At 37.7% G+C, this 21785-nt stretch overlaps 1 protein-coding gene across 4 annotated transcripts in view; it reads left to right on the plus strand.

The window, feature by feature from the left end:
* Positions 1-21785, plus strand: part of glt1d1 (glycosyltransferase 1 domain containing 1) — a 40635-nt gene that overhangs the window by 11175 nt on the left and 7675 nt on the right. For all 4 annotated transcript variants that reach the window (XM_016471203.1, XM_016471204.1, XM_016471202.1 and 1 more), the window contains exons 7-11: positions 7248-7346; positions 7491-7540; positions 19529-19572; positions 19856-19976; positions 20698-20796. In XM_016471203.1, the coding sequence (XP_016326689.1) occupies positions 7248-7346; positions 7491-7540; positions 19529-19572; positions 19856-19976; positions 20698-20796 (413 nt within the window). The remainder of the gene's footprint in view (positions 1-7247; positions 7347-7490; positions 7541-19528; positions 19573-19855; positions 19977-20697; positions 20797-21785) is intronic.

Consider the following 21785-nt stretch of genomic DNA (forward strand, 5'->3'; position numbering starts at 1 on the left):
GAAAATAATGTGTTGTTTTAACCTTAAACCGCATAAACACATTTCATTACACCAAATACACAAAATAATGTTCTTTTTAGCAACATCATATGACCCCTTTAAGGGCTTCTTGTGGTTTTTTCTTAAGACTAAAAGTTTGACGGTTTAACGTTTGAAAATTAAAAAGAGTAAGAACGCCATACATATTAGTATTGAAATTTGTTGCAATAAATATTACTATACAATTTTTTTAAATACAAATTTTTTTCTTTTAGGTAAATATTACAATAATATTTCTTATTTTGTTTAATAATAATACAAAAATATTTGTCATAAAAATCAATAGTATTATTTTTCTCGTCATATTGGTATGTAATCAAAAAATGTTTTCCCAAATTTTGAAACTCGCATTTATCAGTTACTTTATCAGAAGAACTGAAAATCTAATTCTTTGCATTTCATTATTTGACTTAATACTTTCCATTTTCCATTTCCATAAACAGCATGTAAAAACAAAGTGAACTTTGGTTGTTCACTTTACATGTTCGTAAAACTGTCTCTTCCTTTTTATGTGGTCTCTTCTTGGCCAGAATAAGCTGCAGTGTGTATTAAAACTAGGTTTTAACATGCGCAGTTGGTCAAAAGTTGCTACATACTGCTTTGAAAAATGCTTCTGATTACATTTTCAAACCAGTTTAGAAGGAAGGATACCTATGTTCCCAGGGTCCTTTGTTCCCCTGATATACAGTGGGTACGGAAAGTATTCAGACCCCCTTCAACAAAATGAACACATCAAAATGGTCCGGTGTTTCCCAATTCAGTGGTCTGTTAACACTATGCAAACCATAAAGGTCAGGACTCATTTTCCATAACCCTAACCCTAAACCAGGATAAAAGGTGCAATTTAATACAAATTCAACTGAACAACATAGACAGAGACCCCTTTATTAATCACTTGATGTTGAGAAGTTAGACTTTGTGGATGACTTTAATGAAATCATTTGGAAAGCTAAAGCAGATGTTCAGTGCAGCTGGTGTAGTTATCCAGTTCTAACCATAGCCAGTTATCCAGTAATCTTTGAGTGATTAGAACACACTTTATAGTACTCTATACCAGTGTTTCCCAACCTTTTTTTAGTCGCGGCACCCTTTGGAAATTTTAACAAACTTGTGGCACGGATAATAGCAGAGCGTCACACTCATAGGGTCACACCACGTGAAAGTGAAACCTGAGCGGTGAACTAATTTTCGGCAGCCGAAATTTCGGTGCATCTCTAATTATTGGCGACATCAGAAATGGATATTATATAATAGATGCTTTTTTGAACATTTTAGCAATTTAAAAATATTAAAAAATGATTTTTTTACATGGCACCCCTGCTCTCGACAGACGGCACCCCGGTTGGGAAACACTGCTCTATACTACTCATGCATGGGTTTCTTATATGCCATATAAATCTGGGCAACATAGGAGCCTAGGAACACAGGAATGACCCAGTTTAGGATCTCTCATAGTGTCTTCGACTAGAGGCAGTGTGTCTTATTTTTATGAATTCTAGTTTAGGCAAAAGTGCACACATGAAGTTTGTAAAATGTAGTTAGCACTGCTTTTAACTCTAGTTTATGATTCGAAGCCATTGCTTTTGAGGAATGAATCCCAAATTGTGATGCCAAAGGGTTAATGTCAAGTCAGTTTTATGTATAGAGTGCCACTGCACATTGTTTCAAAGCAGCTTTATCCAAAATTATACATTTCTTTCTTTAAAGCTTGTTTACAGTCTGTGTTTTGTCTTCATGTCAGAGGAAAAAGTGGTGAAATTTTTATGGATTTACAAAAAAAGACTGTTAGACAGGGTTCACAAATGCACTGATGAACAGAATATAAACTATTTCAAATTTAAAAAGCTATCAAATGTGACATATTTTAAATAAAGAACAGTTTCTTAATGTAATGTGGACTCTTTTTAAAATAATTTTTAATATGATGTTTAATATGTATTTTACAATTTAATAGTAGTCAAATTTTAACTGTGGCTCTTATTTTTACAGAAAGAAATACGTTAAAGTCACCCATTAAAACATTAACAACAACAATCATGTTAAAGTTGCTCTTTATGATCAAAGGCAGGCTAAAGAAAAAAAGAACGTAAACCAAGGTAAGGGGAAGACAGGTAATAGGGAAAACATGGTGCGCACATCTTACAGTTTGTCCATATCAGTTTCTGTGGCACGTGAAGAGGAATATTCTCCTCCCTCTGGAGAGACATACTGCTCTTGCCTTTATTTGCCTTTAGTTTTCCCCCCACCTTCAGTGACAAGCCTGTTTGTTTATATCCTCCTCTTTTTCTTTCATGTGAACTCTTAGATCTAAAACTGTAGAAAAGACACTTGTCTTCCACTGCACTCACACACATGGGCAAACCCACTAGATTGTCTTTCTTTTTTAAACCTTTGAGGTGTAAGTCATCCTGCGGTAATTATATTTCCCTCTCAAGTGCATCAGATAAATTGTCAGAGCATTCTTAACTGATCCTACAGAGAGACTACAGAAAATTGTCAAGCGTGTCTACAAATCAGCCACTGCTTGAAGGCAGAAGTATGATAAAAGAATAGATAGACAGAGCTTCCATATATCAGTCCGTCTATCCATCACGAGTCTAAAAACATTGGACAGGAATGATGTGGATGGCGGCTGTTTACAGGGAAGTGGAGGACATATTCCCCCTGCCGTCTTGTTTGAGGATGGCTGTAATCCGCCGTAAATCACTCTCGTGCACAAATCCTCTAACACTAGATTAGAGTACACGACCAAAGGCATCCGTGGACTTACTTCGAAGTTAAAGTTACTGTGGGAAAGAGTTTGCAAATTCACAGCATGCAAGGAGCCTGCAAATGTTTTAGAAATCAGACATGTTTCAACGATACAAATAGTGCTAATAGTGAATAAATTGGACAGATATAATATGTAGCGTCTGGACCAATCAAAAACACAATTTTTCATTTGATTTAACAAATCAGTTATTCAAATTAAAGCTGTCCCATGTAGTGTCACAAATTGTAGATGAGCACTTTGGACATTGTAAACTGCATCTGAAACTATTGAAAACAGCATTTTGCTGTTATATACATGTTTTTGCTGAATATCTATCTATCTATCTATCTATCTATCTAGTGTGTGTGTGTGTGTATATATATATATATATACACACACACACACACACACATATATATATATATATGTATATATATATAGTGTAATAATGCTTTCATGACCACATATTAATTAAGAGACAAATAGAATATAAAAAAAAAATATACAAAATTTCAATCACACCATAAGGCTGTTTAAAATGATTTAGTGAAAGCAAATAGAGTTAAAACCTTAGTTTAAAAGTTAAAATCTTAAAAGAAATGTCTATTATTTTATTATTTTATTTTTATTAAATTATTATTATTTATTTTTTGAAAGATCCCTGGACATTTTATATGCTAACTACCTTTATATATACATTTTTAAGTAAGTCCGAAGGAATAGTAAGCCTTTTTTTTTTTATCAGTGTCTTACTACAAGTTAAAATGTCTTCCATACATATGTAATCCCCATAAATATTTCATTTTCTTGTGTGTTCAGAGTTTCTAAGATGTAGTAAAGCCTATTTTTCCTGCAGCCACATTGTGGAGTGCAGTATTTGCAGTCTCTGGCAGTGAAGGCTAATCTATCTGCTGAACTAGCGTGGTTATTAGTCATGCCGTTACTTTCTTTAGGTAAACATGTAGACTGCACCACAGTGCTGCAGAGCCTTTGAAATCAGACGTCACACTTTATCTTGAGCTGTGTCTGTTTGATCATCTGTTCACATTCAAATACTGGTGCAGTGACAGTGCTCTGGTTCAGGCTGACATGAATGCTCTTTTAGATCCATAATAAAACATGATGGTGCCTCTTGCGGATAAATGAATATACTTCAAAGCAGAAAACAAAAAAGGTTTCCAGTTTATCCTTCTCACTCATCTGCCCCTCATATATCTGATCAGAATAATTCATCTTAATTTCTAACACAAATTTAATGAAATAAGAATACTTTCATCTTTTACAGTAGTAGTGAGTTGTGCCATGCACTCAGCAGTTACTTACAGTACATGGATTCAAACTCTCAAGATGTCATGAGATTATAGTATATAATCAACCAACCTGAGAATAACAGTGGATTTACTTCAGATAAACTTCCTTTATGATGTTGCAAAATTCTCCTGTAGATATTTTGGCTTGTTTTTATGTTTGTGTATCCTTTTTCATTTGTTTTGATGACCTTTTGATGAACCCTCTTCTTTTTTTTTTTTTGATGATGAACCGTTTAGTTTTGGATTTGGATGTTTGAAAATGCTTTGCCCGTGATGCATATTAACTGACCCTAATCTTTAGTAGAGGTCCGCTGGTCATGATATACCCACCAGCACGATGTGAAATCAAGTGCACTTTCATGTTTGAAAATCTTAAAACTACTTTAAGTCTGTTTTTGTCTTAAGGAGCTGCTCCAAGAGTGAGATTAAACCCACAGCTAAGAGCTAAAACATATTCAGGCATTGTGAAGTTTTTTCCTCACCGTCTGCTTGTGCAGGTCTTTATGAATAAAAGATGTGTAATGAAACAGTTCTATAGTGGTATATAGTGCTGCATTGCAGACAACAGCTCTCCAAAAATAGATGTTTGTTTTAAATAAGATCATTGCTTCCTGTGTAAAATGAAAGTCATGTACCAACTTTTGTACCAGTTATAAGACCCTAACAATTTCAATTTAATTCTACTTCATTACACAGTGGGTAGTAACTGATTACATGTAATCAGACTACAGTTCCTTTTTTATTGATTACGTTATTATTCACACAATAGCAATAAATTATTTTTAATTTATTGATTCTCCATGATTATTCTTTTTCATATTTTAAATTTTCCTTTCTAAAATAGTTTACACATTCAGAAAGCCTTCCAGTTTTGTGGACATTCACACAAAGACCAGTCACTAGTTAGGTGGCAATAACGACCACCTAAATAATTACCATTTTAAGTGTTTATTTTAATTTTACATTTGTATTATTTAATTACGTATTTGCTCATCACTCACGACCCCCTACAGTTATGAATCACAGTTTTGGAAACCTTGACATAATGTAATGTTTAATTCACTTCATGTTGTTAATAACAATGAATGGAGTATATTTTCTTTCTATTTGTATTTTATATCAATATGGTATGAGATCATATCATATATTTAAATCAATGTGAAAAACAAGTAGTGAAATATTTACACTTTTTGTTTAGTGCTTGCCCAAAAAGTATTTTAGTCTGCAAAACCTTAACCCTTAGCAAAAGCATGGTCACCGATATGTAACTGTTTGCTGATTAACATGAACAAGGTGAATTATATAAAAGTTTAACTTCTTTTCAAATAAAAAATGAATAAGAGAAACAATGGATGTGAATGTTGACTACCCTTTTTTAGAAACAGCTTTATATATAGTAGGGCTATTGTGAGACTGTTGGCTTATCCATCTATGGGGTAGATGAGGTGAAACCATCCCTGACTTTCACTCTCCAAGTAAAAATTCACTCAAAGCCCTTGTCTGAGAGTTAAACCATTGTAAGCATGTACCCCTAGATCAGTCGTCTAATCCCGGAGCTTTACCTCACGTCACATACCTCTGTGTCCTTCCCCCTCTGAGTTAAAGCTGTCCTCATACTGACTTATGACCAGCCTTAGCCTTTCTGAAACTAACATCATTGATGAAACCAAAAGCAAAACTGATTCCAGATCAGGGAGCAATTTCTGCTAAAAGCAACAATGCTCAACGTTAAGCAGCTTGTGTATGGATTGTTCATTGCCAAACAAGTAGCTCTTATGAGCAGAGTTCACAGGTCATTTCATTTATCACTCTTGTCCTCAATGGCACTGCTCTCTGACAAAATAAAGCACTGTTCCCAATTCATTGACAATTTCTGACACGAGTGAAATTTGTCATTATTAATGAATTTTCATTTCGTGACACAAGTGGTGCAGAAATTACAATTTGGTTTTGCCAAATTGAAGTATTTTTGCATTGTTAGTGTTTGTCCAGTGAGGTAGACAGTGCATGATAAGATTAGATAATATTTTGGTCAGTGCTGTTTAAGCCTACACTGACTCACATTTGACACGCAGTTGACATGCATGTGTACGCATGCATACACTACCGCTTATATTTTGTGGATAATCTGGAATAGGTGGGATTTAAACGAGGGATGATCTGGGGTAAAGCACAGATTTGGACTGAACATTCCCACATATACCGGCTACTGACTAAAGAGAGAGGACTGTGTCACATGGACTTGGTGACATCATCATGAACATCTTTGTGCCTGTGGGTTATTTCAGGGCTGTTTCAAAATTGTAAATATTGCATGAAACATTAATTGACTAATTAATCAGATCACTCTTTTGCACTCAATCTATATGCCACTGAATTCATGAATGATTCTTGTGAGTATAGTACTTGGGATAGTATTGTCATGTCCAATGGTAGGAAAACCGCATTTGTTATAAGTTAATATGCTAAATTGACAGTCTTATTTTTCCTAATTATCCTCAGTGATTTCTGTCTCCAGTGGTAATTCTGTGATCCAGATGTTTTGTATTAAACCAAAGAATATACATGGTGGCTTATAAAAATGGTTGTTACTACTTGTGTATACTGTGGTAAATAACGTATTTACATGCTATGACATACTTACTATTTATATATGCCATATTGATAAAGTACTCATCACGCACGCTACTTTGAGCCTGCAATCAGTTTTGCACTCATTGCGTCTCTGACATCTCTATGACCTTGTTTGATGGATTAGCCTCATTGGAGGATGAGGGGTACAGCATGTATGCATTGATTTATGTCACATTACATTTTATTGCTCAGAAACGCTTAAACATCTGATTCAGGATCAGCAGTTTCCCTCCGTAGTTGATTGTTTATTCAACTATTGGCATTTTTTGACCCTGTTGACAAGCATTCGGTGGTGGAAATTACATTTATACAGTTTTGGGATAATTTGATAGACTCCTTTGTCCAGCTAAGGTTAATGTCATAGCTGACATTTCATGTATCTTAAATACAAATCTTTAATCTTCTGTTATTTCACTCTTTAAAACTGTAAAATCTGTGCATTTGTAATATAGCAAAAAGACTTTAAAGATTCCAAGGCTGTCTCAATATGAAACTTTTGTCTTGTGTTTTAGGTGTGCGAACCAAACAAGAGGAAAATGTACGTGTGTTTCTGCTGGTATGTGGACTCAGACGAGTTAAGGATCCTCTGTATCTTCTAGAAGTTTTTGCAGGTATTACTGTTCTATAAGATCACAGTTCATCCTCAGTCATTGTGCAACTAGAAACTGCGACAGTCTTTAAATACTAATTTAATTATAAAAACATAATTAGAATAATTATGTGTGTTAAATGAAATTTGATCCTTTCTTTTACAGAATGGCACAGTCAGAACCCCCTAGTGGTCCTCATCATCATTGGTCCAAAGGTAAGCAAGAAATAGTGTCTAGTTTAGGACGACAACTAAAGGTTACAGGCTAGATCCGGCCTGTCAGTTTTATTTATCTTTTTTTATACAAACCTTTGATTTTCATTAAATTCCTGCCCTTCAGCTACACATATTCAAATGTGTCTTATAAAATTAAATGTTATTTATTTTAGTGGTCGACCATGATCTATCTATCTATCTATCCATCCATCCATCCATCCATCCATCCATCCATCCCTCCATCCATCCATCCATCCATCCATCCATCCATCCATCCATCCATCCATCCATCCATCCATCCATCCATCCATCCATCCATCCATCCATCCATCCATCCATCCATCCATCCATCCATCCATCCATCCATCCATCCATCCATCCATCCATCCATCCATCCATCCATCCATCCATCCATCCATCCATCTATCTATCGTCACACCCATGAACTTTGTGATTTCATTCCTCGTGTTCCCTTGACCTAGTTTCTGTCTCCCCTTGATTATGTCATTATGTTCAGGTGTGTCTCGTTTATTTTCCATGTCATATCCATTTCCATCCATCCATCCATCCATCCATCCATCTATCTATCGTCACACCCATGAACTTTGTGATTTCATTCCTCGTGTTCCCTTGACCTAGTTTCTGTCTCCCCTTGATTATGTCATTATGTTCAGGTGTGTCTCGTTTATTTTCCATGTCATATCCATTTATTATCATTTATTGTCCATGTACTTAAGTTGCCCTTTGTCTCATGTTTACTGCCGGTTATTGTTAAATGTTACCTTGTGTGTGGAACCTTCCTTGTTCTTGTGGATTTATTAAATATCAGTGTTGATTATCTTCTTCGTCGTGCGCTACTTATCTTTGCACTACGCAGCAGAGTGACAGAATAACCGGCCACCAAGTGAAAGTTAAGCAGCGAGTGTTCTCGCATTTTGTTTTCCGTTTTTGTCAGTGTTTTTTTGTTAGTTATGGTAAACCCAGAGCCCAGCCTATCTCCACCCCTCTACGTGGAGCTACAGTTTGAGCCCACCACGATTAACGAGCCAGTGTCTAATGGAGCGACTGAGCGGAGGATTGCCCCAGAGCCCCGTCGTCTGATCAGGTACGCGAGCTGGCTGCAAGACACTCGACGGTGGTAGTGTCAGTGGGAAGTGAGGGTACGGAGGAAAGCCCCGCCCACTGCACCACCGCTTGGGGTGAGCTGAGGTTGAGCTCAGAGGACTTTGACTTGTACACGAATATACCTTGTCTTCTCCCGCCATCATCTTCTGTCTGTCCCATCACGACCACTGAGGTCGTGATTGAACATGCTGTGTATATTGAACTGTCTGTCTGCCTGGAATTATCTATCTGCCCTGAATCGTCTGTCAAACCTGAAACATTTATGGAGGTCGTTACCCTGTATATGATGCTCCCAGTGCTGGGAATTGGCTCTGGCTCTGTCAGGCTCCTCCCTCCCTCCGGCTCCACCTTGGTCCTCTGTCGCTCCGGCTCCACCACGGCCTTCCGGATCCATTCCTTTGCCTTGGTCGCCGGAGCCATCTGCTCCACCTTGGCCCTCCGGATCCTCCCCATCACCCTGGCTCATTGGCTCTCCGTCGCCGTCTCTGCCTCGGGCTTCACCTCCACCCGCTCCGCCGCCGTCGGTCGGCCCCCTGGAGTCGACAGCCCTTACTCAACCATGGCTCCTCCCTCTGTCAGTTCCACTGTGGGCCGCCATCCTGGCTGGGGTCTGGGTCTTGCCTGGTTCCTCCTGCTCCCTCCTGTCTTCTCCCTGGCTCCTCCCTCGATCTGATCCGCCTTGGCTCCTCCTGCTCCCTCCTGTCTTCTCCCTGGCTCCTCCCTCCGTTTTATCCGCCTTGGCTCCTTCTGTCTCCGTCCTGGCTCCTCCCTCCATCGTCTCCTCCCTGGACTCTGTCTGCTGTCCTCTTCCCGGGAGTCCGTCCTCCGCCCAAACCTCCACCTGGTCATCTGCCTACCTTCCTGCCAGCCCTTCGCTGTCCCCTGTTATCATCCCTTCTCCTCTCCTTGTGTCCTCCTCCTATGTCCCCCTCCGTTCCTCCCTTTGTGTCTGCGGCACGAAGTCACGCCTTCCGGGAGGGGGGCGAACTGTCACACCCATGGACTTTGTGTTTTCATTCCTCGTGTTCCCTTGACCTAGTTTCTGTCTCCCCTTGATTATGTCATTATGTTCAGGTGTGTCTCGTTTATTATCCTCATTTGTCCATGTACTTAAGTTCCCCTTTGTCTTCCGTTTGCTGCCAGTTATTGTTGAATGTTACCCTGTGTGTGTGGAACCTTCCTTGTTCTTGTGGATTTATTAACCCTTAAATGCATGAATGTTTCGCCAATCGTTATTACATATTCGGGTCTTTAGCGACCTGGAACTATATATCCAACATGGATGGATCTCTGCAATGATAACTGCTGCAATAGCAAAACAACTCTCTTGATATTTTAAGAACAATTACAGAAGAATCAAATAAAGCATATTTCATTACCTTTTGAAACTTAGAAGGGTTCAGTTTGAGCAGATGATTTTACCATTGCTGTCATCGTCAGAGTGCACTGCCACAGTACATTCAGCATCTGGCTCATATTCACAATATATATTCACCATATTCTCAAAACTATCGTTTTCAATGACTTCATATTCAATATTTTGATCACTGGCAGCTTATTCACCACACCCACCATCAAATGACATTTATATTTCATTGTGTACATTAATTGCTCTGCAGTAAAGCCATTCAAACCAGTTCAATATTTGCTGATGATATTCTTTTGTTTTATGCCTGCGGATGTGAAGGGAAACATCACATCATCATTGTGCATCAAACAGTGCCACCTCGAGGAATAAAGATGCATTGCACATATTGAGTCATCAGATATGTAAATATAGTTGCGCAAAAAAATATACATTTACATACCTTGGGTCTCTAGCAACCCTATACACTTTTTTTAAAAATTAATCAGAAAACAGGCATTCTTTTATATTTTATTATTTTTTTCTTGTTATATTGTTTATAATGAATAGATTGAGGAATACTAAGAAAGTTTATGTCTAACTTTAAAAAATGAAGGAGGGAGAGGGTAGTGAATGATGTCATTAGTGTGGATTATCTTCTTCATTGTGCGCTACTCATCTTTGCACTACACAGCAGCGTGACATCTATCTATCTATCTATCTATCTATCTGTTATTACCTTAATAGATTATTACCTATTACCTTAGTTTTTAGAAAATATGATTTCAGACTTGCCAGCTTATTGCATGCACTGTTGGTTACAGTGTTTACTTCCGTTTTATTTGTTTTCTATTTTATTATAATTTTTTTGTGTGTGTGTGTGAATGATAACTATAATAGGACTATAGAGTCTAAAAGTTGCTATCTAAAATATAAATCTGTTTTACAGATTTATTTTTTATGAATTTTTTATGAAGTTACATTTTTTCATATTTGCACTGTTCAGTTATGTGTAAAGCTACTCTGCTTTGAAAACATGTAATTACATAAATAGTCAAGTCAACTTTATTTATATACCACTTTGTTCAATACAGATTGTTTCAAAGCAGCTTTACAGCATTAAACGGATAAATACAATAGTGTCAATAATGCAAACAAAATTCAATTCTGCTGTAAAGTAGCTCTAAAAAGAGGACAATAGTTAACAGTCATTTTTTAAAATTAAAGTCAGTAAAATTTTTCAGTTCATCATTAATTCAATGATGTCATCATCCAGCTCAGTTCAGTTCGCTTACAATAGTGTCCAAAAACATAGTTAAGTCAATAGAATTCTTTTTTTAGTTTTGTGTCCCGCTGAAAAGTGTACAATGTAGGAAATTCCCTAGATAATCTATTCCTCGAAAGAAAGTAGTTGACAAGCCCTGGTCTAATTATTCCATTTAACACCCATTCCTGTTGCCGTCACCACAGGTAAGCCGTGAAACTGTTCTACATGTGTTGTATATCCTCTCATGTCTAGTTATCTCCAAAAGCCCATAACACATAACATCCTTTTCAAAGAAGCTGTGTCAGTGTTGGCGCATGTGGGCAGCGTGTTTCTGTAGATTCCAAAGTAGCGCTAATTGGATGTAGCAAAGATAATAACATTAGCATGCATTAAACTGGACTTATCAGAGGTATTTAGAGGCTCACTCAAGCTAGAGCAGTGGAATCATGCAAAGGATTGGGGCTGCGGGGTCTAGCATAAGCTGTGGATTGTTCGTAGACCTGCAGTGCTATATGATGCTAGGGGAGGCTTGTTAGCTGCTACGAGTTAATGGCTAGCCTGTGGCAGGCCATCTGCCACTCCAGATTATGTGCCAAGCCTAGGTGCTGCCATTCTGCCAACCCCATAGAGAGGTCACCCTCCCCCTCTGGGCAGAATCTAGTCACAGACATAGTCAAATATGTTTAGAAATAAAGAGATTTAAAAGATTGAAAAAAGTGAGGAAGAAACAAACAAGCCCAAGGCAAAAAAAAAAGTTTATGTCCTTAAGTGTGTCTGGGGAAAAGGTTAGAAGAGAAACAGGAACTGAGAGAGTCAACACAAGACCTCAAGCCCATATTGTTTCCTATTTCTCTTCAACCATGAAAGTTTTACTGTAGAAGTTTGACTGCACATGTTCTGCTTCATTTGGGATCAAGCGCCAGTGGTGTTTTCGTTCCATCATTTTTTTTTTATTCTTTTCTGGGTGGGTGTCAGTTGCAGCCCATGGAAACCATATGGTAAAAAGTTGTGAAATTTGGCACACTGATTATTCTGGGTCTAATGGTGTGTTTAAGTCCTCCTGGGAAGTTTGTATTGACAAGTTAGGAAGTCTTAAAGGGTTAGTTCACCCAAAAATGACAATTAGCCCATAAATTACTCACCCTCAAGTCATCCTAGGTGTATATGACTTTCTTCTTTCAGACGAATCCAGTCGGAGTTATATTAAAAATTGTCTTTGATCTTTCAAGCTGTTTAATGCCACTCAGCGGGTGTTGCATGCATCAATCCAAAAGAAGTTAAATAAAAAGCGCCCATCCATAAAAAATGTCTCACATGGCTCCGGGGGGTGAACAAAGGCCTCCTGTAGCGAATCGATGTGTTTTTGTAAGAAAAATATCCATATTCAAAACATAATAATCGCTTTAATGTAGCTTGCGCCAACAGTCCTACACGGAAGCAGCTCCGGGCGGATGATGTATCAGCTCCGGGCGGCCTTTGTTCACCCCCCGGAGCCGTGTGAGACACTTTTTTTATGGATGGGCACTTTTTATTTTACTTCTTTTGGACTGATGCATGCAACACCCGCTGAGTGGCATTAAACAGCTTGAAAGATCAAGTCACCTAGGATGACTTGAGGGTGAGTAATTGGTGGGCTAATTTTCATTTTTGGGTGAACTAACCCTTTAATTATGACGTGTCAGATGGGTTCAAATCACTTTGGTCGAAGCAAGATGGCAATTTTTAAAGTTAGCTTGATATGAAAATTCACCCTGTTTTCATGTTTTCAGATCTTATTGTGAACAATTCATGCATGCATATGTTTCTTTCTTTTTTTAAAGGGGTCATCAGATGCCCATTTTCCACAAGTTAATATGAATCTTTATGGTTCTTAATGAAAAGTCTATAACATACTTTGTTTAAAATTGGTAGTGGATGGTAGTCCACTCAATGGTAGTGTAAAACAACACCCTTTTTACCTTGTCAAAAACAGCTCTGTTCACAGCGACCCGTTTCGGTGCATGTCCCTTTAAATGCTAATGAGCTCTGCTCACCCCGCCCCTCTCTTCCATGGGGTGACGAGCAGTTCTCTAGACTGTTAACTTTAGCCACATTCGTCGCCGAACTTGCTTACTAGCACATTATTAGGAAAGGCGATTTGCAAAGATTCATAAAAAAACGTATATTCACTTCTTCTGTAGGTGAAGCTGGATCACGAATGATTCGCGCGAACATAGACGCATTTAGGTACATGGGGGGCACATTCCCTTCAAAAACAAAAGTAATCCTCTGCGTCTTCAGTGGAGTAAATGATGACTGCTACGTTCATTATTATATCCAACAACAAAACCCCTCAATCGCTTAAGAGACATTCTTGTCTACACCTGCTCTGGTGTCGAAACAATGGCGGAATGTTTACAGCTCACTCAGGGAAGGTCTGTGATAAAATGCCAGTGTCAGTCAACAATCGTGGGAGGGGTCTGGGCCTGTGTGACGTCACTCTGCCAAGAATCGGTGAAACGGCTTGATTTGAGAAAGGGGTTTTGATTTATGGGGATAAAAAACATTGTGTGGATTTTTATAATTACAGGGTGGTTGTGTACACACACTGCCAAGACACATTTCAGTTCAAACATGTAAAAGTGAATTTTGCTTCCGATGACCCCTTTAACCTCGTAATTTTTAATCAGAATGTCATACCTGGACCTTCTGGCGAAAACTGAATTCTTTCACACTTCTCTGTGACTTATGCTGGACTTTTCCAATCATTTTGACCACTTAAACCCCACCCCTATTTTACATTTGATTGAAAGTTCACATTTGTTTTTCAAATCAAAATCTAAAACAATTAATGGATGGAGCCAAGTCTCTGCCATATGATACGTTTCACTCGGGTGTACTTCACATTACTAAGAAAAGATCTGTTGCTGCTTCCTGGTTCATTGGGATTTTCACTCTACTTTTGTCATGACAACTCTCGGATGGAACGGCATGGTAATGTTCATGACAGTGTTAATGTATTTGGTCTTGGCAGAATAGATCTGCTACGCGCTGCTGCGGCAGAGCATGTACAGAGACTTGCTACTGCAAATACATCCACAAAATGCTGCTGTGAGCATGTAAGTAATACTGCTGCTGCACATATAACATGAAATAACCCCCATATAGCATACATAAAATCACCCCATAGCAGATCTATACAGGTGGAGCTGGGGAAGGTGGAGGGTTCTGAAGGGCGCTGCAACTGCTACAGCAAACACTAGCCAAGTATTTAAATGTTGAGCAGCGAGCTCATTGGCTGCTGATACAAAAAGAACCAGTCAGCTGCACCATGTGATAATGATGTCATTATGTCAGATTGAGGCCCTGTCCCAAATGACACCCTAAACCAGGGATCCTCAAATCTGGCCCACGAGATCCACTTTCCTGCAGAGTTTAGCTCTAACCCTAATCAAACACACCTGAGCAAGCTAATCAATGTCTTCAGGATCATTCGAAAACCACAGGTAGGTGAGTTTGATCAGGGTTGGAGCTAAACTCTGCAGCGCATTGGCCCTCCAGGGCAAGATTTGAGGAACCCTGCCCTAAACCCTCGCGGTCTTCCTCTGAGTCCGCACTTTCGTGACGTAATGCCGCTTTGACTGTTGGGTAGAAGTCTGCTGCGGAGCGCGCCCCAGTGCGGGCTCAGCAGAAGTGCGGATCGAGGGCGCATAACGACCGCAAAGGGGGCGCTCGCGAGCACCCTTCTGAACGCTAAAATGACAAATGGGACACCCTGCGGTCTTGTGGACTTAACGGGCACGGACACGCGCACGCGGCGGCCATTGTAAGTCCGTAAGACCGCAAGTGCACATGAAGTGTTCCATTTGGGACAGGGCCTGAGTTTGACCTATTGGACTGCACCATCTAGAGTTTCATGCCAGAACTTTGGATTTCTACATTATGATGAAATATGTGCATCAGGTGTGTTTCATTTTGTTTTTATTCAATTCATGAAGGTGTTTTAAACTGAATTATTTTGTGGTTCTCTCATAATTGTAGAGTAATATCATATTTTGTTCATTCAGTCTATCTAATTTTATTATAAATGTGAGAAAATATAATTCATTTAAAAAAACTTACTCTCAAAACAGACTGCATTCATTGCTTTTGCCATGCTTTTTCAGTAACAATGACCCAGAAACAGTCTCTAAAAATCAAGAGTTTCCCAATCATAGTTATGACCTTCTGGTGGCTTTCATGTGCGTTCAACTCTTAAATACAATTTTTCTGACCATAGATAGTCATGTGACCATCTTTAAAGGGGTCATATGATGCCATTTCAAGTTTTCCTTTCTCTTTGGAGTGTTACAAGCTGTTCGTGAATAGATAAGATCCCTAAAGTTGCAAAGACTAAAGTCTCAAACCCAAAGAGATATTCTTTATAAAAGTTAAGACTTATCCACCCCCTCCTAAAACGCCTCGTTCAAACACGCCCCCACATGTCTACGTCACGATGTGGGAAGATTTGCATAACACCGCCCAAATGTATACGCAAAGAAAGAAGGCGTAACTTTGATTCTCGCTGTAGTATTGTTGCCGCCGCCATATCGTGGAGACGCTGTGTGTTTCGTTGTGAAAGCGAAACTACTTTGTTTGGCCTTCCAAAAGAGGACACAACTAGAAATCAGTGGTTAAGTTGTATTTACAACACTGTTCCAGAACAGTTCAAACCAAATATTCAGATGTGTGCAACGCATTTTACGGAGGACGAGGACTGTTTCCTGGGAGAGTAGCATACAATGCCGGTGTTCCAGTGAATTCAGTTCCCCTGTTTCCCCTTCGGCATGCATGCTGACCACAGTCTTTGATGCTGACAAATAATGCTGACTCACAGCCTGTAAGTACGTATTCATATTTAAAGGATTTGCCACTGATGATTCAAACACGAATCTGTCACACGCTTGAGGAATTCGACCAATCACAACGCACTGGATAGCTGACCAATCAGAGCACACCTCGCTTTTCAGAACGATGAGCTTTGAAAACATCGATGCGTTTCAGAAAGGCGGGTCATAGAGGAGAAACAATAATGTACATTATGTGGAAAATAATGTTTTTTTAACCTTAAACCGCATAAACACATTTCATTACACCAAATACACAAAATAATGTTATTTTTTAGCTATGTCATATGACCCCTTTAAGACCTGTCAATCAAACTCTGTAGCACCACAAACTGCTCAAATTTAGTTTGTTTCTTTTTAAATTCTTTGGTCTAGATATGTTTTTTTTCCCTCTGACATCTTGTCTCATGCAAAGTTTAGTAAAGTTTTGAATTTCTGAATCTTTGCCTACCAGATTTGTTACCATCTTTGATTTCAACACAAATAGTTTTTTCCCTAATTTTGTCCAGTTTTTATAGTTGGGTCTAGATGATTGTCAGACCAAGCCACACCAAAGTTAGCAAATTAATTTTCAAGTCTCAGCATTTTGGGAAGTAACAATGCAGGAAAGATGATGGCGCTAATGGCAAACAGGAAACAAGGCTAAATCTTGGAAATACTTTCGTTTCTTGGAAACTAATCCTGTTAGAAAGCACTGACATTTATACGACAAACATTCATACTAGAATGTACTTTTTAATGGTTGCAAAGTTTCTTCCTCCTCAGACAGCATGCGATTTTAGATGCGCCTCTTTTAGATGCAAACTCTTTGAAGTGTTCAGTTAAAGGGGTAGTTACTATTTATAAATGAGTCTCTGCTATGTTTTTCTATAACAAATACCCAAGTTTGTTTTAAAGAAACTTTTTCTTCCATTCTTTTTTTTCCTCTAAATAATTTCCTTTTTCCACTGAGTGGAGACATACAACATGTAAAATTCTTGTCTGAAATTCTCCAAACAGCCACTTTTTTTTTTCATAATATGAGCACCAAAATATAAACCAATTCCCCACACCATTAGCTTCCATCCTTTCTTTGCGCATTTCCCACCAAATCCGACCCAGCACCTGACAACAGATCCTGTCGACTAACTCATAGTGGCTTCACTGTTCCTTCATTTCATCCTGAACTTCGGTACCTTGAGGGTTTCAATGTGTCCTATTTCCGCAGCCACCTCTTCTCAAGCCCCAGCGATTTCTTTTCTGCCTACTTTTGGTTTGATTTGAAAATAATATTTAAAGCTGCATTCCCACCATATGCTGAAACTTCCCCCTTTAATTATTTGTTTATAGGTGCTTCTGATTAATGACAACTAATACTTTAAATTGGTCTTTATTGGTGATCAAATTTTATTGAGTTTCTCATTGTGATTCTCATGTGTGATTCAAGATGTGAACTTGTTGTTAACATTGATAAAAGGACACAGGTATGCTAACTTTTTAATACAACAAGCTGCCAATACTGGTTATTTTCATATTTAAGTGTTAGATAACCAATATTGACAGCATTTTTAACTTCTAATTTATCACTTTTGCATTTTTTTATACAAGAACACTGAAAACATAATATGCATTATGATTATTATTTATTATTATTACCATGTAAAAGGTATGCATATCTGTAAAAGCTATTAGTCAGTCGTTAGTACTTGTTTTTGTTTTCAGTGACATTATTTCTCATACTGCCATTTTTTCTTTCCATCTCTTTTTCCCTCCTTCCACTGAGTGGAAACACAACACATATCATTCTTTTCTGAAATTCTCCAAACAGCCAAAACTTTTGTGCAATATGAGCACCAAAACATGAACCAGTTTCCCACACCTGTGGTTCCATCCTTCCTTTATGCATTTGAACCATTCCTAGCATTTTTCATTTGTAATTTGTAATTTGAATGCTATTTTTTTTAAGTATGCTGACTTTTATGTGTTCTGTTAAAATTGATGAGAGGACAAAAGTTTGCTGACTTTTTGTGCAAACATGTTCTTGGATTTTAGGGACTTGTTTTCTGTAATGTAAAACTATGCATCTGTTGACCTTTTTTTCTTTCTTTCTTTCTTTTTTTTTTTTTTTGTTGTTGAAAATTTAATATAACGATAATTTAATGGCTTTATTCTTTGCTAAATTGCTCTTGGATATATTTCTTAACCTTGTATACTGTGCTCTTTTGGGGTGCGATTGAACAGCATGTTCTGTGGGAAGGACTGATCACACGATATGTTCTTAGCCAGCAGCTTTAGTTTCAGCAGTAATCTCAAAGTTTGCTATCACTATTAGATTCAAATGTGCATCAAATATCACATTTCATTTAGAAAAAAAAAATGAATAGGCAGATAGTGGAATCAAAGCAAACAGGATTTGTAGAAAGGCTCTTCTATGCTCACACACTCATATCATCTTTGACCCAGATTGCATGTGCTGTGGTTGCTGCAGCCACCCCGGCCAGCTAATACACGCAAAGCCCTCATCGTAATGAATCAGACTGAGCAACAACCCCGCCCTGACTTTAATCTCTGGAAATCTATGGGATTTTCAAATGCGTTTTTCCCTCAGGACAACTGGCCATGTAGGAAATTATGATCAGTATGAAATGTTGTCTTGTCCACAGGCCATGATTTGGTATTATTGACAGTATTTTACAGGCAGGGGAAAAAGAGCAAAAGGGAAAAAAAAACAGCAACATGGGATTTGTGCTCTTTATTGCTTATATTTACTTCTGCATAATAACGAAAGGATATTCATTTCATTTCTCATCACAGCGTGACCTTAAGTTACTTTTTATGTCTCTTTTACAGCACATGGCCCGTGAGTCTTGTGTGAAAAAATGTGAATTTAAACGTATTTGCAGTGTTGCTGCAGTCTTAGGACTGTGTGTCTGTTGTTACTTAAGCAGTATTGGCAAGTTATACTCATCATTGCATTTAGTATTTTCATAAATGAATAAAAATTTACAAGGTGTTCTAAATTAAGAGATAGACCTTTTTTTTGTTTTTATGACCACTAGACTACTGATTGTAAACATATAATATGAATGATAATAATAATTATTATTATTATTAGCAGTAATAATAATGTATAATAAAAATGTTGGATTGTTGATGGTAAATGTTGGTTTCCAAATTGTGGGTCTATTTCTATTCAAAAATATTTCTCGAAACATAAACATTTAATATTGCTTGGAGACCTTTTTGATTTGTGTTTTGTTTTTCATTTTAATTTATTTTATTTAAAGCTGAATGATATTTAAAAACTTTTTTGTAGGCTTTCTGTAAAACTTACCGAATAAAGTAGTCTTGCATTTGGGGTCTTAATGAAAAACATTTGCCTTTAAAAATCTCATGTCTCATTTTAGATAGATCCAGTGTTTACCGCAGAGGTTGAGGAGAGTGTCAAAAGGTAAATATCATCTGACGTCTTCATCTTCCTTCCTTGATCTGCTCTGCTTTACTTTCATCTCCCTTCTTCACTCTCTGACACTTGATCTTCAAAGTCTCAGTTCCTTATTACTGCCACTAAAGTCCCACACATACGCACAGGAACATTCATGTGCTTTTTGAAATATTGCTGTCTGTAATCTTTCCAGTGTTTTTTAAATTCCCCTTTTAAAATAAGGAAATGCCCTCATTCTAAACTGTTCCTGGATATATTATAATTCATGTATGAGGTTGTGTGTGTGTAGGTCTGTTGGAGTGTATCTGGCGGCTGATTTGAGTCAGGAGGAGCTGCATGCTGCCATGCAGAAATCATTTGCCCTGGTCAACTCGTCTCTCTCAGAGGGAATGTCTGCTGCCATCTTAGAGGTTCGTTTAGAGAGCAATAATTTTATTGAATTTGTTTTATGAGACAATTTATAACAATTTGAGTGAAATGTTAATATTAACATTAATATTAATTTCAGAATGTCTTAGAATTTGGTTTGTCCAAGAGAAGCCTGTCTGAATCAATCATTTTTTGGTATTTAATTTGTTCTCACCAGTAGTGCAGAAATCGCTTAAATGAGCTTTGAATCTGTGTTTGTTTAGCCTGTTATTAGATAGGATATTATGAGCACAATATCATCATGGGGATCTAGTTAATCTGTGTTCAAACTGACCAGATTAGTTTAACACATAATGGCATTAATGTGCTAAGTAGCTGTTATCATGTTTTCCTCAATAGTTCCACATCTTTTCATTATCCTACATATGTGAACAAGCCTAGATTGAAATGGCCAATATGACAGAATTGAAGGTTGTTGTAATTTACAAGAATTTAAAACTGAAAAGGAAAAGCTTTCTAAGTGCAATCAGCTATCCCATAATGCTTGATTGCTAGGTTGCAGTGAACGTTCTTGTAGCTGAAATCGCATGCACAATGTCACAGTAATGGGTTCAATCTCAGGAAACGCATATACTGATAAAATACCTTGAATGCCCTTAAGTTGTTTCAGATAATAGCACCTAAAAAAGAAAAAGAATAAATGTAAATGCATTGTGCACAAGGCCAAACAGAGTTAACGTATTGCAATCTGGTGTGTTTTAGGCCATGGATTTAGGTTTGCCTGTTTTAGCGAGGGATGTTCCTGGAAATGCTGCAATAGTCAAGCATGAGGTCACAGGACTGCTGTACTCAAGCCCTCAGGTAAGATTTACGAAGGTTTGGATTATCAGTGAGAGCTTCATTTTAATGCAGTGAAATCATAACACAGTTGATGTTTTCGTTTTTGTTTTCCATGGAGACATTTATGTATAACTTTTGTATTTTACATTTGTATTTTAATGTCTTTAATCCATGTTAAGAGCAAATAGGACAAAAAAAAGCAAAGTCTCTATATAAATAAGGTGGTTAAACAAGAGCATGGTGTAATCCAGTGTATTTAAGGATTCTCTTTGGGGATAGTTCATGATACAGTGAACATTCTGACATCATTTACTCAGCCTCTTGTTTATGAAAGGAGATGTTTATCAGAATGTTCACGCTGCTCTTTTTCATAGAATGTAAGTGAACTGTGATAATATGTAAATGTATCAAAGTAATCTCTATGACACATTCCAAGTATTCTGAAGACTTAGATTAAAAAAACACACACACACATTGAAGAACCACATTGAAATCTTTCCCTCTGCTAAAGATCTCAAATCACATTAGTGTAATTTTATGATGCTCATATTCAAATTTGCTGTGTTGTGATTGGTTACAAGATACACAATAACCAATAGAGTGCATTAGTGCCCGCCCACTTTTTCAGAGTCAACGGTTCCAGAAGTATTTTTCCCATTTATATGAAGAGATTTAAAAAAAGTTAAAAGCCATGAACCAAACCAACCAGCTACCAGGAGAATTAACTAGGGATGTAACGATTAACCGCGAGCCGGTTGAAAATCGATTCAAATATGTGACGATTCAAATCGGTTTAGATGCTAAACAAATCGTGATTAATTTAGGTGTAGGAGTTTATATGGATGCATGTCTGAGGGGAACTTACTGTCTTTAGAAAAGTTTAGATGGTATTTTTTCTATTCATCTTGCCTCTGTATAACGCATATTAAAGTTCATAAGTTCAGCGCTGCTTTGTTTACAGCGGAAACCAAGGAAACGCTTTAAGCGCCACCTGCTGGCAGAGAGTGAAT

The sequence above is a fragment of the Sinocyclocheilus anshuiensis genome, unplaced genomic scaffold (assembly GCF_001515605.1).
Source record: "Sinocyclocheilus anshuiensis isolate Anshui unplaced genomic scaffold, SAMN03320099.WGS_v1.1 scaffold296, whole genome shotgun sequence".
Classification (NCBI taxonomy): domain Eukaryota; kingdom Metazoa; phylum Chordata; class Actinopteri; order Cypriniformes; family Cyprinidae; genus Sinocyclocheilus; species Sinocyclocheilus anshuiensis.